At 32.6% G+C, this 22,248-nt stretch overlaps 3 protein-coding genes across 3 annotated transcripts; 1 reads left to right on the forward strand and 2 right to left on the reverse strand.

Moving 5' to 3' along the window:
* The first annotated feature begins 431 nt into the window (after positions 1-431).
* Positions 432-2,594, forward strand: LOC111679518 (KIF-binding protein). The gene is made up of 2 exons (XM_023441089.2): positions 432-1,549; positions 1,613-2,594. The coding sequence occupies exons 1-2, from the start codon at positions 583-585 to the stop codon at positions 2,407-2,409; spliced, it is 1,764 nt and encodes a 587-aa protein (XP_023296857.2). The 5' UTR covers positions 432-582; the 3' UTR covers positions 2,410-2,594.
* Positions 2,595-2,644: 50 nt separating this feature from the next.
* On the reverse strand, positions 2,645-15,576 carry LOC111679516 (cilia- and flagella-associated protein 44). Its single transcript, XM_046953418.1, has 12 exons — positions 15,382-15,576; positions 15,154-15,316; positions 14,325-15,092; positions 12,685-13,510; positions 12,403-12,622; positions 11,553-12,197; positions 11,378-11,485; positions 9,064-10,352; positions 5,156-5,460; positions 4,673-5,095; positions 4,289-4,513; positions 2,645-3,595 (listed from the first exon to the last, which is right to left on the reverse strand). Exons 1-12 carry the CDS (start codon positions 15,486-15,488, stop codon positions 2,705-2,707), a joined length of 5,970 nt encoding a protein of 1,989 aa, XP_046809374.1. The 5' UTR covers positions 15,489-15,576; the 3' UTR covers positions 2,645-2,704.
* A 2,493-nt stretch (positions 15,577-18,069) lies between these two features.
* LOC111679517 (SWI/SNF-related matrix-associated actin-dependent regulator of chromatin subfamily A-like protein 1) lies at positions 18,070-22,078 on the reverse strand. Its single transcript, XM_023441088.2, has 7 exons — positions 21,381-22,078; positions 21,108-21,324; positions 19,384-19,874; positions 19,007-19,322; positions 18,662-18,944; positions 18,410-18,604; positions 18,070-18,341 (listed from the first exon to the last, which is right to left on the reverse strand). Exons 1-7 carry the CDS (start codon positions 21,982-21,984, stop codon positions 18,141-18,143), a joined length of 2,307 nt encoding a protein of 768 aa, XP_023296856.2. The 5' UTR covers positions 21,985-22,078; the 3' UTR covers positions 18,070-18,140.
* Positions 22,079-22,248: the final 170 nt, after the last annotated feature.

A 22,248-nucleotide genomic window follows, 5' to 3' on the forward strand; every position in this document is an offset into this window, starting at 1 on the left:
GATTTTTTGTATAACAGTTATAAAATAATTATCTGCCATAATTTGTCGAAAAATTAATGAGGTTAACCACCGCCAGAGGTGTTACCTATGAGGCAGTGTGTGAGTTATGTCTCAGCTATATTCAATAATGATGTTTTCAATTAAACATAGATGGCGCAATATGACATAATATTGTAAAATATATATAACTTGTAAGAAGAGCATAGCATAAAGATGCCTTTGAGTTTTCAGAATGTCAAATCACCTATGAATAAATACGACATTTATTGAAATCTCATAGAAATAAAAACGTTTTGTTTCATAACATAAAACATTTTTGAAATATTATATTAAAGACAACTGAAAACATTGACGGCTTACTTAAGCCGTTACAGACATTTTTAATATCAGCCGTTGTTAAAGTGTAAGCGCAGGACTCTAGTCAGCTGTTTAGTCATAGCGATATTAAATTTTCCGGAATTATTGAAGTGAAGAAAAACACGCTACCAAAGTGATACATATAGAAAATTTACGTAAATTTTAATATTCAAATTGAATCATAAGGGAAACTAATAATAGAAACGAGAAAGTACTAAAAGCAATATGGTGATACCCAAGGAAATATTGAGTGATTACAAGGAAGTGTACGAAAAGGCGGTCAAATTGGTCAATGAGGAAAGTAAAAATGACCCGCCCACAGACCCATATCGATCACATTACGAGGCCAGGGATTTGCTATTGCAAATGAAGGAAAATCTTAAGAACTCTTTGATTTCCGTACAAGCGGAAGAGGCTGACAATGGAGTAGATGATTTCACCTATCAAATTATACAGGCCTTTGTTTGTCGTGATCTGGGACGCATTTATGTTTTCTGTGAGGAAGCTTCGACTGGAGAAAATTATTTAAAGGAATGTTTAGATTTAGTTAAGGAGAGGAAATTGGAACCAATTGCAGTTATACCTTATGTGGGAGCTATGAACGAATTAGGCATTGTCTATGCCAATCGTTCCGAATATAAAAAAGCTCATGAATATTTAATTGACAGCGAAAAGGCCTACAAAGATTTCAAGTCATCTTCCAAGAATGCTTTAGCTATTACCGATATATTTGGTACTGAAGAGGAAATTGAAGAGGGCAAAGGTCCTAAGGAGTTGGAAAGTCTCTACACTTTATGTACTTTTTATATGGCTCAGGTTTATGGTCACCTGGGAGAGTTGGAAAAATCTGCTCAATATTGTCATCTAACTTTGAGAAGACAAGTAGAAGCAAAATCATATGAGGCCATTGATTTTGCCTTAAACTCTGCTACACTATCGCAATACTTTATAGGACAAAACATGTTCAAGCAGGCACGTCATCATTTGGCGGCAGCCACTTTGGTAATGGCCGAACATGAGGAAAAAATGTTAACGCCACCCGATCTTACGGACAAACAAAAACAAGATATTCAAGAGACCTTCAAACATCGTTACGCAGATATTGCTCGCTGTTGGGCCAAATATGGTTTAGGTCTATTATCAGCTTCCAAGGATCGTTTATTTAACGATGATGATGAAAAATTAGCAGAAGGTAAGTTTATAAAACAGAACATAAGCAATTTTAAGAAATCTAATAGTCGTAATTTCTTTAAAGATGCCAAACGTCTAAAAATAGACTCCAATTCTTATCTATTTCCCAATATGTCCCTCGATACGTACGAGAAACGTATTAGCTGTGATTATTGTTTAACTTTTGACGACGCCAAAGAAGTCTATCATTTTGTAACCAAATGGTTAGATATGGCCAAAGAGTATTATACCCCGGAAAATGAAGCTAGTGAATATGCTAAAATTATTAAGGATTATGCTGAACTTTATTTGCATATTGCTTTCTTCGAAGAAGATCCTGTCAATCAATCGAAAATGCAAAAGCGCAGAGCTAAATATTATGAAGAACTATTGGAGCTGTTGAATCCAGTATTTTATATGGCTATTTGTCGCGAATGTTGGTATGGTGCTGGTCTCGCCTATTGTGCTATTTTGGATATAAAACTGGACTGTTTCAAAGCCAATCGTACTGCAAATCCACAGGAACTGCACAAAATCAATCAAGTATGCCATCAGGCCATACAGAACTTCAAAAGCTTTATTAATTCTTACACTGATAAGGATGGTAGCCTTAAGACTAACATCGATGTGGAGGAACAACGTACTCTCCTCTATGCTCACTTCCATTTGGGAAGACTGCACTATAAAATTATTACCCCCGACCAGAATTTACAATTGGAGAATCTCTCCAACAGCCTTAAGTATTATAAAATATTTACCGACGAATGCGCTAAACTCGAGGAAGCATCTAAAGCTTTGCAAGCCGAAATTGGAGTATGCCGTGAAATGGTTAATTTATTACCTTTAAAAATTGCCAACGTTAAAAAACGTTTGCATAAATAGATATCTACTTTTGAAAAGGTAAAATGTTAATTTATTTATTTATTCGTTAGTTGTAACATAAGCCTGTGTGCATTTTAAAAGCAACCCGTCTCAATTCTTGTCAGTGTCTAGTTAAAAAATAGTTCAAGCTTTTCTATAATAATTTAGCTAAAATAAAATACTCAAATTATATGTCTTATTCTTAACTATGAGTGTAAAAGAGTTGTGAGTGTTCCAAGCCTTGAAATAATCTTTAAAATGAAACAGCAATTATCTTTTGTTCCCAATAAATATATATTTATTTTTAGGGTACACTTTATAAAATGCTTTGTGATTTACCTTTTGATTTTACCGAAACGCTGTGCACCGAACCCAGAGAGCATCTAACAGCTATTGCGTTGCTGGGTCTACGTTTCAAATATTCTTTTTGTACCCTTACAGCCAGCTGACGTATAGGTATGGCTGTTATAGTATCCAACAAATTGCTTTTAGCATAATCCACTACTTTGTCAACTAAACCTTCAATATTTATGCCACGCCCATCAAAAGAAACTTCCTTTTCCAAGTTATCTACAATAAAATGTACTGTATCATCATTTTGGAACTCTTCCAAAGGTAGAACCTCTATAAGTTCTTTAAACATATGGACCAATATAAATTGTTCTTTATTCAACACCCCGGTAGCTTGATTTAAAGCTTTCTTGGCATTATCATAAATACCCGATACAACATCTTCGGTTTTAACATCCGAACGTTCATAATCAAATACGCCCAGTATTTCGTTAAACATTTTCTGTAAATCCTCACGACACAATAACATTAGATACTTTTTCGGTATTAAATTTTGCAAATTTTCAATAATACAATCCATAATATTATCAGTGACATTGCCCTCAAAACTATACGCAGCTTGACCCAAATAACGTGTCACCTTATAGGCATAACGTCGAACATTTTCCTTGCTGGTCATTTTACCGAAATGTTGCATGAATAGTTTTTGCACTACTTTCTGACAACGTTCCATTATAAAGTCGTCCGGTACCAAACGACTTTGGAAGGCATCAGCATTAAAGATTTCAGGACAAACTTGAACGTCATCACTGGGTATCATTTCATGATGAATTACAACTTCGGCTGTTTCAGTTCCGCCATCTATTTGCAATGGTTTCGATTTCATGCGTAAAGTGCAAATTTCTCTTTCCAGGAACTGTGGGAGAGTTGAAAATTAATTGTAAAGTAGGGTTCTATAAATCGACTTTCGAATAATCGAACAATCGACTTTTTGTCGAAAAAAGTCGAAGTCGACTATTTTGTTCCAAAAAGTCGATAACTCGACTATCGTCTATGAAAAAAGTCGATAAGTCGACTTTGTAAATAAAAGTCGAAAAAAGTCGGAAAGTAGAAAAAAGTCGAAAAAAGTTGGGAAAAGTCGAAAAAGTCGGAAAATGTTGAAAAGTCGGAAAAAGTCGAAAGAAGTCGAAAAAAATCGGAAAAAGTCGAAAATAGGAAGAAGTCGAAAAAACTCAAAAAAATGCAACAAATAGAAAAAAATATAAATAACATTTTTTTATTAATAAATAATAATAATATAATGTTAAATGGCAACATTATAAATTTACGCTTCTGGTGACTTTATAAAGTCGAAAAAGTCGGAAAAAGTCGAAAATAGTCGAAAAGTCGAAAAAAGTCGACTATTTATAAAATATTAAAAGTCGAAAGATCGACTAAATGCAAAAAGTCGAAAAGTCAACTTTTCATAAAATGCAAAAAGTCGAAAAGTCGACTTTCCATAAAATGCAAAAAGTCGAAAAGTTGACTTTTCATAAAATGCAAAAAGTCGACTTTTCGTTTCAACTATAGAACCCTATTGTAAAGTAGTTAACAAGATTTTAATAATTACCTTTATTTGTTTCTTTTGCTCACGATCGATAACCATTAGCTTTTCTATATCTCGATCCAAGTTTAGATTTGGCGGTTTTAACCATTTTTCATAGTTTTTCTCTTGGTTGATTAATACTTTTTCTAAATATGAATTTTCTTCTGTAAGTACGGCTAAAATATTGAGCTTATCGGAATTTCTTTGTGTTTCCACTATTAGTTCATCTTGAGCGAGGGCTAATTCTTTCTGGTAGTTATAAGAAAAGAAAAAATCGTTTATAAATTACAAAATAAATTAAATCTAAAACGAAATCGATGAAAATAATAACTACAGATATGAAATTATTATTTCAACTCACTTTATCAGAATTAGATGAATATATTCAATTTAAATAAAAATCTCTACCTTTTTCTTTGCCATCTCCAATTCCAATAAACGCAATTCTTCCTCAGCCGTAGTTTCCAATTCAAAAACATATTTACGCAAAACTTCTTCCTCCAATTCATCCAAATTAATGACCATACCAAATTTTTTCATCATTTCTTGGCGAATTTCTTCCTCTAGACGAGTGATTTCGGAACGCATAAATTTAATATCGGTATTCATGCGACGCAAATGTACAATATTAATGCGATGCAAACGTTTAGTTTCCAAAGTCTCTAAATTAAGTTGATCTACACGTTCCTGTAGATCCATTATAATGGTGGAATCGAAAAGTACTGCCTTGCTAAGATCACGATAATCCTCGCCTTCTCGAAAGTGTTGTATCTGATGCATGTGTAGTATAACGGATACATATACCTTATTTAATTCCTGTTGACGTTTACGCTGTAAAGTTCAAAATTTAGATTTTGGACCAAACCATAACTATATATATAATATTTTTACTCTAAATTCCAATAATGTTTCATTTTCCTGTGTATAAATATCAGTATGATGTTTCATAAGTTTTTGTGCCTGTTTTACTTCATCCTTTTTTAATTCGATTTCTCTAAGAGCCTCGTCTAAAGCACGTTCTAATTGGTGTCTATCAGAGCGTAATTTAAAAGCCAATTCATACAATGGTTTTTCTAAACCAGACGGGCAATGGGATTCATCTAAAATTATCGTTGTCATATCGGCTGAATCAATGCTTTTGCTATCGTCCTCTTCCTCGCTGGTAGATTCGTCTTCAGAGGAAGACTCAGATGATTCTAGAAGGTTAATAAAGAACATTTTTTACACATTTAGCAATTAAGGAGATTAAATGAAATCCTTTGAGCGTAAAATAATACAAAAACATTTGGCAACCTTCTACTTAATTACACTACCATCCAACAGATGGCGCCATATACAAAAGGCTGTGTTTAGTAGATATATTACGCTTATAATTCCCATATTCTTTTTTCTCATTTTGACGAAATAAATACAAACTTAATTTGTGTAACCGACGGAAGTGTGTGTCTTCTGTTTGTGATGGCACGTAGCTGGACATTGATCGCTAGACCGTTATTAGTGTTTGCAGATCTGCTCAGTGGCATCCGTCACACTATTGTTTCCCCAATAAAATTTGCTTGGCAGACGTTTGGTGCTGAAATTCAAATGCCGGTCTTCTGTTGCAACGACGACGGGTCGTGACGCACAGTCAAGCCGATGTCTCCCAGGAGCTAGTGGCGAATGGTGTGTTGGTTTCCGCCGCATCATTCAACAAAGCTCCTGGTGTGTTTACATTCGCTGTGAGACCAGCATCGGATTTCCCAGTCTGTCGTTTTCAAAATTTCTTAGTTAAGTAACTTGTAGCTTAGCTTCGGATTTTCGTAAATTTGCAGTTCAGAACACTTCCATATCAGTGGCATTGCCGAGCAATTTGCCCATTTCTTTTGTTATTTTTTATCCCTCCACCACCATCAGTGGTGATAGAGGGTATATATAACTTTGTCATTCCGTGTGTAACACCAAGAAATATTCATCTGAGACCCAACAAAGTATATATATTCTAGGTCCTTATCAAATTCTGAGTCGATTTGGCTATGTCCGTCTGTCTGTGTAAAACAAGCTCACGTTAAAACGAAGCAATAGAATTTAATCAAATTCACCCAAAATGTTCTTAGTTTTCCTAAGTTGTTTGGTATTGAAAATGGGCAAAATCGGTTCACTTCGGGAAAAGTTATGAATCAAAATTTGAAACAACCTCGAAAAAATAAGAATTTTTTACACATTCTGATGTAATTTTCTCGAAAACTATGCAAGATAATTCCATAAAAATCGGCATACATTCGTTTCCACACAAGAGCTTAATCTTAGCGTAAAATCGCCATAATCGGTCCACAATTTCATATACCTCCCATACAAAAGTACTTATTCCCGGAAATTTGGTTTTTGTTAATAACTTCCGTCGTAATGCCGATATCTTCATAAAATTTTAGAAATTAAATTTGTATGACAATAGAATTTATTCAGAGGAAAAATTTTTTGGATGGTTCCATAATTGGTCATAGCTCCCATACAAGGTCCCCTCCCGAAAATCACTTAAACGCACATAACTCATTACTAAATTAAGACATCGATAAAAAATTTGGTACACGTATTGCTCTTATATACAGAAATATTACAATGGAAGATTTTTTCGATCGGTCCATATTTGGTCATATCTCCCATACAAGGTCCCCTCCCGAAAATCACTCAAACGCACATAACTCATTACTTAATTAAGATATCGATAAAAAATTTGGTACACGTATTGCTCTTATATACATAAGTATTACAATGAAAGATTTTTTGGATCGGTCCATAATTCGTCATAGCTCCCATACAAGGTCCCCTCCCGAAAATCACTTTAACGCACATAACTCATTACTAAGTTTAGATATCCATATAAAATTTGGTGAGAGTATTGCTTTTATATACAGAAATATTACAATGAAAGTTTTTTTGGATCAATCCAAAATTGGACATAGCTCCCATACAAGGTCCCCTCCCGAAAATCATTTAAACGCGCATAACCATTACTAAATTAAGACATCGATATAAAATTTGCTTATATATACAGAAATAGAAGCATGAAAGATTTTTTAGATCGGTCCATAATTGGTCAAAGCTCCCATACAAGGTCTCCTCCCGAAAATCACTTAAACGCTCATAATTCATTACTAAATTAATATACTCATATAAAATTTGTTGTAATTGTTCTCACAAAAAGAGATATTACCACGAAATCTTTTTCCGATTGGTCCGTAATTGGTCATAGGTCCCATACATGTTCCCCTTCCGAAAAATACTTATACACGTATAACTCATTACTTAATTAAGATATTCATATAAAATTTGGTACAAGTATTGCTCATATACAGAAAAATAATATTGTGAAATATTTTTCCGATCGGTCCATAATTAATCATAGCTCCTACACAAGTTCTCTCTTAGAAAAACACACATACAAGCTTCCCTTCCGAAAATCAGAAAAAACGCATATAACGCATAACCAAATATTTATATCCATACATTTAGCAAAAATATTGCTTTTATATACATAAATTCATATACACAAAAATATTACTAAGAAATTTTTTTCATCGGTCTATAACTGGTCATAGCTCCCATACAAGGTCCGATCCCGAAAATAACTAAAACGCAGATAACTCATTACTAAGGATATCCATATAAAGTTTGGCACAAGTGTTGCTCATATACAGAGAAATAATATTATGAAATGTTTTTCCGATCGATCCATAATTAATCATAGCTCCTACACAAGTTCCCTCTTAGAAAAACACACATACAAGCTTCCCTTCCGAAAATCAGAAAAAAAACAAATAACTCATAACCAGATATTGATATCCATACATTTAGCAAAAATATTGCTTTTATATACATAAATTCACTATAAAATTGTTTTACGAAAACGCTCCATATTTGGTCATAGCTCTCATACTAGGTCCACAAAATCACTTAGATTCACAATATTTATTATCAAGTAATGATATAGACACAGAATTCTAAAATTTTGTCTTTATATACATAATTGGACATAGCTCCCATACAAAGTACTTTAACAAAAATCTCTTAAACGCACATTACTTATTACCAAATTAAGCTATTGATACATAATTTGACAAAAATATTAGCGCTTTAAACGTATTTAAAGAGCATTTTCAATTTGTGTTGAACAAAATTTTGTGTAGAACAAAATTATATATGTATTTGTATTTTGAAAATCTCTAAATTTTCACACACATACATACATGCAAATTATTAAATTTATAATGTTCAATAAATCTTGGAATTGTTTTTAATTAAAAAGCTACGTAATTCGACTTATTTTTTCCTTCCTTTATCGATGGATTTTTGTTTGTTCGGATTCGTAAGTAAGATGAAATCTTGAAGGTAGCACTCTAAAGTTGGTCACCACAAATTAACCAACAGAGAGTTTTATATTTTCTTGTATTTTATACAATATATTGAAATTAATATGATTAATAGGATGTGTCTGGGTAGAAGTTATTTTTGGGATTTGGGCAAAATTATGTTAATTCCACATACTTTTTAAAATTTATCCAAAAACGGATTTTATATATGAATGGTTAAATGATGGAAAACACTTTTGTTTTTAGATATCTTGTTTATGTTGAATTTAATCGCCAATTAAGGCTATTGTTTTAAGGATCTTATTTGAGGCTAATGGTCCGATGTTAGCCATGCATTAAATTATTTTTTATCGCGATTTCATTGACATACATATTTACCCACACAACTTTAATATATTAATATTAACGGTTAAAATAAAAACATTCTAAATAGTGTCAAAATATCCAACTTACCATCAGGTCCTTTAGCGGCTTTGGGTGGTCGCCATTTCTTCTTAAAAATGCGACGCAAAAAATCAAAAAACTTATGACCCTTGGTGGTGCTCATAAACTTTACTTGAACTGAAGAAATCTGTTCATTAATGCGATCACAATTCTTGCGCAACTCTTCTATTTGACGATTTAAACTATTAATAGAAGCTTGGGCCTGATTACGCGTTTTCATAGCATCTTCGGCATTTTTCAACAATCTATTTTCAATCTCCTCACTATCACGCAAAATATATAATTCCTGATTTAGAGCGATTAAATAGCTTGTCATAAACTCCACCTCAAATTTGGTATGTAAACGTTCTTTATCCAGGTCTAGCAAACGAGCATCAAAGAGACGTATATTATTGTGTACCGTATGCAGTATGCCCTCTTGTTCCATCATCAAATCCATTAGCCAACGATAGCGTATTTCTATAAGCCAGGGTGAAGGAGTATCTCCGCTATTGTCATAGTAAAGTGGATCAGCCTGATGAGGTAACTTTTGCAGTTCATCGATAAGTTCTAGACCATCTGGAAAACAATTAACACTTTTAATATCCAAAGCCAAGTATTTTTCCAATTCGTGTAGAGCCACTTGGGTCATGGTGGGTTTAACTTTAGGTGGTGGCGGCTTAGGCAATAGACTCTCTACCGTTTTATCCAGATAAAGAATATCTTTAATTTCAATATTACAACCGGGATTGCAATGTTCAATCATATTCAATTCCGGCCATTCTTCATCCATATTGAGTGTTGGTATGTTCATTAAAAATTTACGATTCTTTGCTGGTAAGTATGAGTGGATTTCCTCCAAACGTTTGCTTTTTTGCTCAATAAATTGATAAAGTTCTTTTTTCTCTTCTCTTAGCTTTAAAACTTTGTCATTAAATTGAGTAACGATTTCATTTAAACGTTCTCGGAGCGTTACAATTTCTTTGTATTTAAAAGTCAAGGTTTCAAATGATTGCGGTTCATAATCCGTACCCGTTTTGAGTTTATAATCTCCTATACTTTTTTCTGCTTCTTGAATCTTACGATCATCATCGGGATGATTACGATTGGGATCTGGTTTTTGTTTCATCATTTTCTCCCAATGATACATACGCTCGACTTCGTACCATTGACGTGAACGATAAGTTCTTAGTAAACGCAACATTTTGCGACTGAAACGTGGTATTATAGTATTGGGATCACGGCCAAAGAAAAAGGTTTCGGTAGCTGGTTCCGGCATACTTTCTTCCTTCTCCTCGGCCAACATTAGTTGAACTGGTCTGTGATTAAAATATAATAAAATAATAATACAAATATAAATTTTACAAACTTGCGACATTTAAAATGTATTATTCTTTTAAGATTTTCTTTGTGTGAATTTCTTACTCAGTTGATAGTGTGGGTGAGGTCTCCACAGCTGTATTATCCCTATTTAAGGTAGCGTGTTAATGTTTTAGAAAAATGTTTATAATGTAATTAAAAGAGTTTTAAATATTTTTATTTCAGAAATTTCTGATTATATTTTTAAAGTTTTCTATTATGATTCAGACATTTCCATTAAAATTCAGAAATTACGAATTTTCAAATTATATTTCAGAAATTTCTATTTGTATATAAAAAAACATCTTTAATGTAAATTTAATTTGTAAAAAAATTTCTGATTTTGAATTAATAATTTATGATTTACTATCACAAATTTTTAATAAACACACTGAAAAAAATCCATGCCTAATATATACGAAAAATGTCGTACATTGTACGAAATTCTTTCGTAATATATACGAAATTGTACGAAATATTTTAGTATAATGCAAAATATTCTTGATTTAATTTACATAAATTGAAAAAAGGAGAATTTTGAATAAATATGGTAAAAATTATTAAATATTAATTTATTCAAACATTTTTGTTCATTTTAAAATAAATTTTCTAATTTTAGTTCAAAATTATTCTCCACACGAATTTTATTTTTTTTTATTTTTTTATTTTTTTTTTTTGAAAATAATTCGTGAATAATATTATACTTTTTCTTAAATTTTATTAAAATGTTGTAGTTTTATTTAATCATAATATAATTAATATCATTATGTTTAATTTCGCTAAAATTTAAGAAAAAAATATTACAAAAGGTTTTCGTACTTTTGTAAAAATATAAAAGGGTTTTATTAAATAGTATTTCGTATTATACACGAAACTTTTGTAAATATTACGAAAATAGAAGTTACGAGTTGAGCATGTGTATATTAGACATGGATTATTTTCAGTGTAGAAATGGTATAGTTATGTAAGTGTTACATCTACTTACACTCTTTTTAAAGCTTCTAATCTGAGTCGTTCCTCTATATCAGCCTTAATAATTTCAAAATTATCATCCAATCGTTCCACACGAAAGGTGTATACAAATGAGTTTTCCCTTAAATATACAAAAAAAAAAACCGAATTCAAGATATAAGATAAAAGGTTCAAATTATTTTACTTACCCTATCCCAGATATCTTAATAGGTATATGATCTAGTTTCTTAAAGAAATAATCATATAACTTTTGTTTGCCAACTTGTGCCACCTCCAAATCATAAGCCAAATCTTCACGTACATCATCCAATTCTGCTTGCAATTCGCCCTTAATTTGATTCGTAATTCTTTCGTCTAATAACAGTTCACGTTGCGGTATTCGCAAATCATCATGCATTGCCTCATTGGCCAGCAACAGTTGATCGAATTTCTTTTGTAACACCTCAATATCCATTAAAACCTTACGATCATGTGCAGCAGCCGCTTCCTCTTGACGTTTAATTTCAGCATAGATTTTTTCCTGTTCTAAAGATGGATATTCCGGATTATTAATATCTTCAGCGGGCACTACTTTTTTCGGCATTAATAAGACATTTTTTGATTCTTCAATCATAACCTGTGGTCCATGCCATTCGTATACGAAAACATTACCATCGTAACCAATACTGAAGAGAAATTTACCATCTTGACTTAGTATCAGACAGGGTATATTGCCATTTATGGGATCATGCATATTAACTAAACGATAATTTCGCAAATCTGTAAAATCATTTGTATTCTTTTGATTTATGCGTATTTTGCCATTTATCATGCCGAATAGAAGATATTCTTCACTGCAAGTATAATTAAAAAAAAAATTATACACTTCAGAAATATAGGAATCTGGCACAGAATTCAATTCCGATTAATATTTTAGTTAAATGTAATGCCCCCAGAGAGACATCTCTAGGGATTTGTTAAGTATCCAACTTTTGAAAATGTATTTTTATATAAGGAGTTATAAGCAGCAAGTACCTATATTTAGACCTAGTTACTTACATATCCAAATATGAATGTATTTCTATATCATCGCCTTCCTTAATAATTGTACTACGGACCGGGGCATTAGATCCAATAGTTAATTCATATATATAACCAGCATCATAACCACCCATAGAAACCCATATAGTATTATCAGACGTATAACGAATCCATAGAACTGGATTTGGCACAGCTGGTATATGTAAAGGCTCCTCTTCTTCATCCGGTTCAGAATCGGCTAAAAGAAACAAGTTTTTTTTAAATAAATCATCTTTAATATTCTTAATCCATAAAACTCACCTAAAGCTTGTTCCATATCAATTTGTAAACCCGGATTTGCAGCCTTTAACTTTTCAATTTCTTTCAATTTTCTTTGTTTCTTTCTATCTTTGCGCTTTTTGGTGGCGGCTCTTTTTAGATCACGTCGTATGGAACTTTTGATTGAAATAAATTTTGAGGTTTTTATTTCAGTTTTATTCGTTAGATTGTAACTTAGAAATGTTTGCTCCTCCGTTACCTCTATGGGTAATTTATATTCAAATACTTCACCTGTTTTACAACCTATAAGAATTGTATGATTAGGATCTTTCCAATAGAAACAATTAGGTATGGCTGAAAATTCTATAAAACCCATAGGACGTAAATAAATAAATGCATCCTTTTTCTCGGACAAATCGTACATAAATATTGTATGATCTACTGAACCCGTCAACAGCAGTGTGTTCAAGGAGTTAACAGTCATTCTAGTGACAGCAGCCGTATGAGCTTTAATGGGTCGTATTAAATGTATTGCCGGTTTATTGGGCTGTGTTAGAGCTAGATAAATGTGTCTTATAAAGCCATCTTCAAAGCTAGCCACTAGTTCCATACTGGAGTCTGATACATTGGGACTAAACCATATTAGATCTGTACCGAAAGCTTCGAATTTCTTTTCCAAAATCATCTTTTCGAATAGATAATCATAGACTAATAGTCGGCCATCTTGTCCTAGGGTCATGAGATGCGGAGACACAGGACTAGTTTGAGCCGCTACAACTTTTCCACCATGGCAGGAATAAAGTTTATAGGAATCATTAGGGATATCGCTGGTATTGAGATCACAATACCAAATACCTCCGTCGCCATCCTGGAGTGGAAAATTATTAAATTTGGTGAAAGTTTTAATTTCCATAAGTTAAATTATCGAGTAAATACTTTTGGACTTACTTTCGCTATCAAAATTATTAATTTTTATACCCTTCACCTTCGTGAGAAGGGTATATATAAGTTTGTCATTCCGTTTGTAATTTCTATAATATAATTTTCCGACCCTATAAAGTATATATATTATGGATCCTTATAGATAGCGGAGTCGATTAAGCCATGTCCGTCTGTCTGTCCGTCTGTTGAAATCAGTTTTTAGAGGTCCCCAGATATCGGCGAGATCCGAATCTTTAATAATTTAGTTAGACATGCTTTCGAGAAGATCGCTATTTAAAATCAGCCAAACCGGTCGGTAAATAACGGAGATATGAGCAACCTCTGAAAATTTCATCAAAAAAGCCACATTTTTTCATGCTTTGTTAAAAAAGCAACAACAACATTGTGAATTGGATAAAGATGTACATGTGCGTGTGGAGATGTATTTGGTTTTATTCAGCTGTGTATTTTTTGTATGTTTGGATGCTGTTCTGTTCTCACGAAGGTGAGGGTATAACAAGAACAAGGAGATAAAGCAGTAATATGTTGGTAATACAGCTCATATTTGTTTGAGTGTGGTAATACAGTTTGACGGTGGTATTACAATACAACGGTTAATATTTCTTTCTGGTTTTTTAAAACATACTTGGTGAAGGGTATATAAGATTCGGCACAGCCGAATATTGAAATATTACTTGTTTCTGATAAGTTTTGAATACTACTATCTAAAACTTACCAATCTATCAAGTACGGGAACTTACCAATGCATAGTAACCATAATCCTTGTCATCAAATAATTTAATTTTCTGTATCATACGTATTTCACATTCTCCCACATAAAATTCAAAAATTGGTTCAATTTCCACAAATCGGTCATCATCGGGTGGATCAGCCAAATCTACAGTTTCCCAAAACCAAATGCGAACATAACCATCCATGCCAACAGTAGTGACTTCACCATTATTCATGGTAATGCGAACTATAGGTTTAGTGTGACAAGGTCTACGACCCTTGCGGCAAATTTCAAATTTTATTAAACCAGCCTCCCACAACAACATATTGCCCCATTCACAGCCTGATATGACATTCTCATCATCCAACATGTAAATGGCATAAATATCACTAAAATCGGTTTTACCAAAACGTCCCAAATCGCCCTGCAGCTTAAGACCCGTAAAAGTTTTGGCCATTTTCCAAAATTTTATATGACTTAAGCCACAGGTTACCAGAAGTATGGGATTAAATTGCGAAAAGTGAACATGTAAAACATCATTCTGAAATGCTTTCGAGCGTAAAATAATCTCTGCTTTTTGCCAATTCCAAATTGTAAGCATGTAATCTGGATAACCGGCTTGGGAGGCAAACAATTCTCCAGTATAATTGTAAGAACCACAAGTAAATTGCTGTTTAGCAGCGCCCTCTAACTTTATACGTACTTCATGAGAGGGGTATTCGTATATAAAAACAGTAGCATTGGGACCATTCTCGCCAATAGTTAGTAAACCTTGGTAGTCTGGATGATAGTTTTTCTATGGGTTTATATATTTATAAATAATAAAATTAAAAATATTAATAAATTCCCTAACGAACCGTTATGAAACCTATACCGCAACCAAACACCGACTGACGAAATGTTACTTCTTTTTTGGAAATGCAAAAATAATGTATATATGTACCGGAGGCAAATACCAAGGTGTCATCATCAATTAGTACCATATTAAACAAGCGTTTGCAATCATAGCCAAATGAGTGCCTGTTTAAACATAATTTTTTTCCATGAAATTGTTTGTTCTTTATGATCTTTTATCATTTACTTACTTAAGTTTTATTATATCCGCTCGAAAAGTTGGTGTAAAGTCTGGTTCTTTTTCCGATTCATTAGAATGCAAAGATATTTCATCTTCTTTCTGATTAGTTTTTTCCATTATTTCAATATTTTCAATAATGTTATTATTTGAAATTAATTATAATAAATGTGTTGCTTTAAAAACAATTTTTGTTGATTTTTATGTCGTTTCGTTTCCCGGGTGAGAATTGTAGTCATTGACAATAAAATTAACAAGTATTTCAAATATTTTAATATACACTGTAAGGAAATTAATCTGTAATTTTTTGGCCGTTTTAATGCATTCTATTATTCTATAAATCTAATTATATTGTTTCTTCTAAGCTGAAAATCGAACTCCAACATTAAGTAATTATACCCTACACCACTTTAGTGGGGAAGGTATATTGGGTTTGTGCTGATGTTTGTAACATACAAAAATATTCGTCCTATACCCACCTTAAAGTATACCAATCGGCTTAAAATCATTTTCTGAGTCGATTAAGCTATGTCCGTCCGTCCGTCTAGCTGGCTGTCCATGTAAAAATTGTGCGCAAGGTACAGGTCGCAATTTTCAAGATAATTGGATGAAATTTGGCACACACGCTTCTTTTGGCCCAAAGACGAAGCCTATTGAAAATGGTTAAAATCGGTCTATTATTTCCACTAGCCCCCATACAACCGTACCCCCCAAATAGGGCCTTTTGGCTTATAATTAACTTAAATGATCTATTATGTTAACAAAAGTCGACAAAACTTAGTTTTATAGAACTTTAAATGACACTACCGATTTTTGTAATGATCGGGCTTCATTTGATCCTATCTCCCATACAAACTCCCCTTCAGAAAATGACTTAAAAAACACTAATAATACTTTTAAATTCTACATAAATAATATTGAAGAAGACATAACTCCCCCTACCAACATTTTTAAGGATAGGGCCATATTTTGCCCTACTCCCCTTTGGGCCCTCTTAAAAAAATCTCTTTTTTTGCCTAAAACAAAAAAAAGTAAAAATATTCCGAAATAAAGTTAAAAAAACAAACCAAATGCTTTATTTTTTTTAATAATCCCCATTTTTAACATACATACTGCCTGGTGTAGGGTATCATATAGTCGGCTACGCCCGACTATACATTCATACTTGTTAATTCATTGTAATATGTTTTTTGCAAATATCACTTTTGTCAGTCGTAATTCAGGTCTGAGTTGGGGAACAACTTTCGCGTCATCGCGAGTATTTCTTAAACTCGTTCAGGTTTGTGTTTGTTGACTGGCTTTCGACAGTTTTGCGTCTCGCTCGCACTGGTATAGTGTATTACTTCATATAACTGTTCAAAGTTATATGTTGTCTACATTAACCTCGTGCTTTCGTATCACCTCAAGTGAGGTTATGTTTTTTTGGTGGAGACCATAGAATACTCAAACGTTTATAACCTGGTGCAGACCATTAAAACTCAACTGTTTAAACCCTGGTGGAGACCATTAAACCTTAACTGTTTATACCCTGGTGGAGACCATTAAAACTCTTCAAATTTACTGGTGGAGTACCATTTAAAACTCAAATTTAACTTAAGTGTTTAAAGGTTTCCATCTTCCTATATGAAGATATAGGTCGACTTGGAGGATTTCCTTTAAACCAATTTGGGACACCCTGGCATTTTGCTTATGAGCTCAGCCAACAATTCAAATAATCCAAAAAAATAATTGTTTTGTAATATGAAAAATTTTGGAAAAATGTTATATAAACGGGTTTCTTACTACTCAGTTAAACTAGGCTTAACTTACTTAACAAATTTAGGGGGACTTTAACCAATGATTGTGTTTTTCAGTTTTAGATTTAAGCTCAGTTAACTTTGTTTGTATTGCCAACTTTTCACTCAAAAACATAAACAATGAACAGCTGTTTTTTGCAAACAATACTTTTGTAAAATGAAAAATGTTAAATAAACATTTAAAACAATAATAAATAAAACAAAATAAATCAGAAAATTGCAATTTACATAGGGCGGGTTTCTTACTCATCAGTTAAACTAGGCTTAACTTGCTGTAAGATTAAACTCGGAACAAATTTAGGCGGACTTTAACCGATGATTGTGTTTTTCAGTTTTAAATTTAAGCTCAGTTAACTTTGTTAGTATTGTCAACTTTTCACTCAAAAACATAAACAATGAACAGCTGTTTTTTGCAAACAATACTTTTGTAAAATGAAAAATTTTGGAAAAATGTTAAATAAACATTTAAAACATTAATAAATAAAACAAAATAAATCAGAAAATTGCAATTTACTTGAAATATTAAGTTTTTGTTCTTCCGAAATTATTGTTTTTGTTAATTGTGTTTTCTCACTTATAACTTAAGGTTAATTGGCCAATAACACTCAGTTAAACTAAGATAATAAGTAACGTTATTGTTTACTGAAAAACACCCATAGGACGGGTTTCTTAATACTTAGTTAAACTAGGTTTAACATGCTGTTAGATTAAACTCGGGACATATATAGATGGACTTTAACCGATGATTGTGTTTTTCAGTTATGGATCTAGGATCAGTTAACTTAGTATTGCCAACTTTTCTGCCAAAAACAGAAGATTGTCTTTATCTGAAAAATCCGCCCTTAGTCAGTCTGATGAAGACGAAATAAAAAAAGCGTTTGTATTTTTTCACATACACATATAAATACATTCTTATGTTTAATGTTTTTATATTGAAATTATTAATTATTTTTAAAATACAAATCGTTAGAAGTTTTCAACATACAATATCTTTAAAAGCATCGTCATCTTCATCTAGGAAAAATTCATCAATATTTTCAATTTCTTTACTTATGTCTAAATTTTGACTTGTATTCGTTACAGCAGCGGGTGATTTCTCATTGCCACAAGAAACTGAAAGTTCTTGCTGTTTTGTAGCTTCTTTTGTGGGTGAGAAGTAATTTTCAATTTTATTTGACTGTAAAGAATGTTTTGAAATGAAATTTTAATTAGATCTAACAATAGGGAAGAAAAATAGAAATCTACCGTAATAGGTGCAGCTGTATGGGTAGCATCTTGTAGATTATCACAGAAAAGACCAGCTTTATTAAGAGTATCTTGTTTAGTTTTCAACATATTCCATATATGATCATCGGCTGTTTTTGTGGCCATTAAATAACGACACGTAACAGGATTTGTTTGGCCAATACGATGAGCGCGACTTTCGGCTTGTGCCAAGGTCTGTAAAAGTACAATATTAACTTTTTTCGATTGATATGATGGTATATTATAACTTACACTTGGATTCCAGGTTAATTCAGCAAATATAATTAACTCGGCAGCTGTTAATGTTATACCGGAATTACAGGCTCCCAGGGATAATACCGCCACTTTACATGAGGGTTTCTTTTGAAATGTTTCTATGAATTCCCCTCTTTCTTGTTTACGTGTGTTGCCATCGATACGTATAAATTTTACTTTCAATTTGGTTAAACATTCACTTATGGCATCCATCATTACGCGGTGATGAGCAAAAACTATAAATTTCTTTGGTCCTTTAACTAATTCCTTTAAATAAGCACTAAGGATATAATTAACATAATATTAATTTCATTGTAGCAGAAAAATCCTAATGAGACTTACCACACAGCTCGTTTTTTAACTTCAGCTGTTTCAGCATAAAATCTCAATAGAATTCTTTCTCGGTCTGCAGCTTTGCAGGTTTGTAAATTTTTGGCTACAGCATTTAAGGACTCCTTAACCTCATCACTGGGCCAAACTAAGGCAGGATCTAAAACCACTGTTTCTCTAAATTTCTCTGATAAATCTTTGAGTACATCGGCTTTGGTTCTTCTAATCATGTATTTAAGATTTAACACCACATTTAGTTCCTTAAGATTTGATTGTCCCGTAGCATCCCAACCAAAATTTGTTTGTTTGCCATCACAATAACGACTAGCTGTAAAGTATAATTAGCGATATAAACAGTTTAAATATATGTATCAATAAATCAAACTCACTAAAATCCATGAAACCCATAAATTTCCTATCAACCATTTGTAATTGACTGAAAAGTTCCAAAGGTCTAGACAGGGCTGGTGTTCCCGATAGTAGCAAAACATGTTTAGCCTGTTGTGCTAAACGATCTGCTACCATTGTACATTTAGCTTTGGAATTTTTTAAACTATGAGATTCATCGAAGATAAGGAAACCAAATTTACGTTCCATTAATTGATTGACATTACGTTCCATCATACTGTAACTTGTGATAAGAACTTTACAATCACCAATATATTGTTGATTGGAATTCAAAACTTGTATATAATGTAAGGGCACGGCTGGTAGTAAATCTCGAATATGTTGAGCCCACGAATCACGTGTCGATGCGGTGGTACAAATGAATAAAGGCCAATCATCACGATAGAAATCCGCAACAGCAATTGCTTGATATGTTTTGCCCAAACCCATCTCATCGCATATCATGCAGCGTCCTTGTTGGGCAATGGCAAAACTGAAAAAAACAATTATCTCCATATTTTATAAAATAAACACAAACATTTGTTTACAAATTGCATTTAAAATTCTATAATTAAGTTTATAATATTAACTTAAATTACAAACTAACTTTATTCTACCAATTATGGGCGGGTTTCTTATTTCTGAGTTAAACTAGGCTTAACTTGCTGTTATATTAAACTCGGAACAAATTTAGGCGGACTTTAACCGATGATTGTGTTTTTCAGTTTTAGATTTAATCTCAGTTAACTTTGTTAGAATTGCCAACTTTTCACTCAAAAACATAAACAATGAACAGCTGTTTTTTGCAAACAATACTTTTGTAAAATGGAAAATTTTGGAAAAATGTTAATCAGTTCCGAAGGTGACAATAAAAATCATTCGTCTCAATGCCAAAGTATATCGAGTACTATAGAACTAGTTGTGAAACCATTGACATTTACAACAAAAAACGTAATAAACATTCATAAAAAAGTAGTATTTCTATATGCCGAATCTTATATACCCTTTACCAAGTATGTTTTAAAAAACAGTTTTTATTTATTTTGTATCTCTGCACACATGTCACACATAACATACACACAAACAATATTTGTTTGTGTAGCAGAAAGAAATATTAACCGTTGTACTGTAATACCACCGTCAAACTTTATTACCACCCTCAAACAAATATGAGCTGTATTACCAACATATTACTGCTTTATCTCCTTGTTCTTGTTATACCCTTCACCTTCTTGAGAACAGAACAGCATCCAAACATACAAAAAAATACACAGCTGAATAAAACCACACGCACATGTACATATTTATCCAATTTTTTAGCAGAGCATGAAAAAAGTGACTTTTTTGATGAAATTTTCAGAGGTTTTCTCGGATTTTTGCTCATATCTCCGTTATTTATAGACCGATTTTGCTGATTTTAAATAGCGATCTTCTCGAAAGCATGTCAACTGAATTATTAAAGATTCGGATCTCGCCGATATCTGGGGACCTCTAAAAACTGATTTCAACAGACAGACGTGGCTTAAACGACTCCGCTATCTATAAGGATCCAGAATATATATACTTTATAGGGTCGGAAAATTATATTATAGAAATTACAAACGGAATGACAAACTTATATATACCCTACTCACGAAGGTGAAGGGTATAAAAATAATTGAATCACCTGTTAGCTAATATATCTTGCAAATTATTAGCTATGACTTTAAACTTTAGTAAATCTTACCATACACCATCCTGCTGAAAAGGCATCAATTTTTCCGCCAATTTAGGTTCTATCGATTCTAAACATGTTTTATTTATAATTCTTGGCGGAGCTTGACACAAATTCAGCACTGCTTTGGGAATAACACCAATGACAACGTCTGGTTTTAAAGGATTTATGCGCTCCTGTAATAGTTTATAATCCGTTAAGGCAAAATTCCAATAGCGGGAATTGGGATCTAAAAAGAAAACAAATAATTAGTTTATTCGGATAAAACAATATTAAAGACATTACCATAAGATTTGCTGGGAATACTTTTAAAAACATCAATAAGTTTGGCATGAAAACTAGATGGTTGTACTTCAAAACGTGCAGGTGTTATCATGGCCACTTTGCACGTAACACTTTTAACAAAGATAGAAGCTGTTGGTTTCTGTGGTGGGGTAGTAGAGACTGTATTTAATATGGGTCCTTTAGGTTTGTCGCTATAATCAACGGTGCTTGATTTTTTATAAAAGCTATTAGCATCTTTATTGGGTAATCCATCAGTCGATGGCCTTTTATAGGGATGAGCTGCATCTCTAGCTGAATGCTGCTGTTGTTGTCGTTGCACAAAAACATTACTGCCTTTCAAAGCACTTAGAAATGCAGAGGCTTTATTTTCCACACGTCCTGCTGGCTGAGAGAAAGAATTTGTCGTTGGTGGTGTAGGTGTCAACTTTGGGACGTTGTTGTTATTGTTGTTCTGCTGGATAGAACTTACATTACTGCCTGAATTTAATGCAGGTTTAATGGGATTATTATTTGAATTTGTAGAAAGTTGAGCCTTTTTCGCTTTCAATTTTTCTAAAGCAATTCTTTTTTTCTCAGCGATTTCAGCTGCTGTACATGAAGACATTTTTTAATTTTTATGTTGAAAATATTTCATTTACAAAAATTCAATAAAATTATAATTTTTGTCCGCCTAAAACCAAAACAACTTGTGAAATTTAAAAATGTTCAACAGCTGTTGCAAGAGTTGCCAGAAAGTAATTTATAAATCAACGCCGCCTCAACTCGTGTTGTGTACTTACACCTTTAGGACACTGGTACTAGGGTTCTATAAATTGACTTTCGAATAATCGAAAAAGTCGAAAAGTCGGAAAAAGTCGAAAACTCAAAA

This window comes from Lucilia cuprina, chromosome 2 (genome assembly GCF_022045245.1).
Source record: "Lucilia cuprina isolate Lc7/37 chromosome 2, ASM2204524v1, whole genome shotgun sequence".
NCBI classification, from domain to species: Eukaryota; Metazoa; Arthropoda; class Insecta; order Diptera; family Calliphoridae; genus Lucilia; species Lucilia cuprina.

Coding starts and splice junctions, on each gene's coding strand:
- LOC111679518 (XM_023441089.2), top strand. CDS start 583: ATGGTGATACCCAAGGAAATATTGAGTGATTACAAGGAAGTGTACGAA. Junction 1,550..1,612: donor TGATGAAAAATTAGCAGAAG/GTAAGTTTATAA, acceptor ATTTCTTTAAAG/ATGCCAAACGTCTAAAAATA.
- LOC111679517 (XM_023441088.2), bottom strand. CDS start 21,984: ATGTCTTCATGTACAGCAGCTGAAATCGCTGAGAAAAAAAGAATTGCT. Junction 21,325..21,380: donor TATTCCCAGCAAATCTTATG/GTAATGTCTTTA, acceptor TTTTCTTTTTAG/ATCCCAATTCCCGCTATTGG. Junction 18,342..18,409: donor ATACAGCTGCACCTATTACG/GTAGATTTCTAT, acceptor CATTCTTTACAG/TCAAATAAAATTGAAAATTA.
- LOC111679516 (XM_046953418.1), bottom strand. CDS start 15,488: ATGGAAAAAACTAATCAGAAAGAAGATGAAATATCTTTGCATTCTAAT. Junction 12,623..12,684: donor TGATATGGAACAAGCTTTAG/GTGAGTTTTATG, acceptor TGTTTCTTTTAG/CCGATTCTGAACCGGATGAA. Junction 12,198..12,402: donor ATACATTCATATTTGGATAT/GTAAGTAACTAG, acceptor TTATACTTGCAG/TGAAGAATATCTTCTATTCG.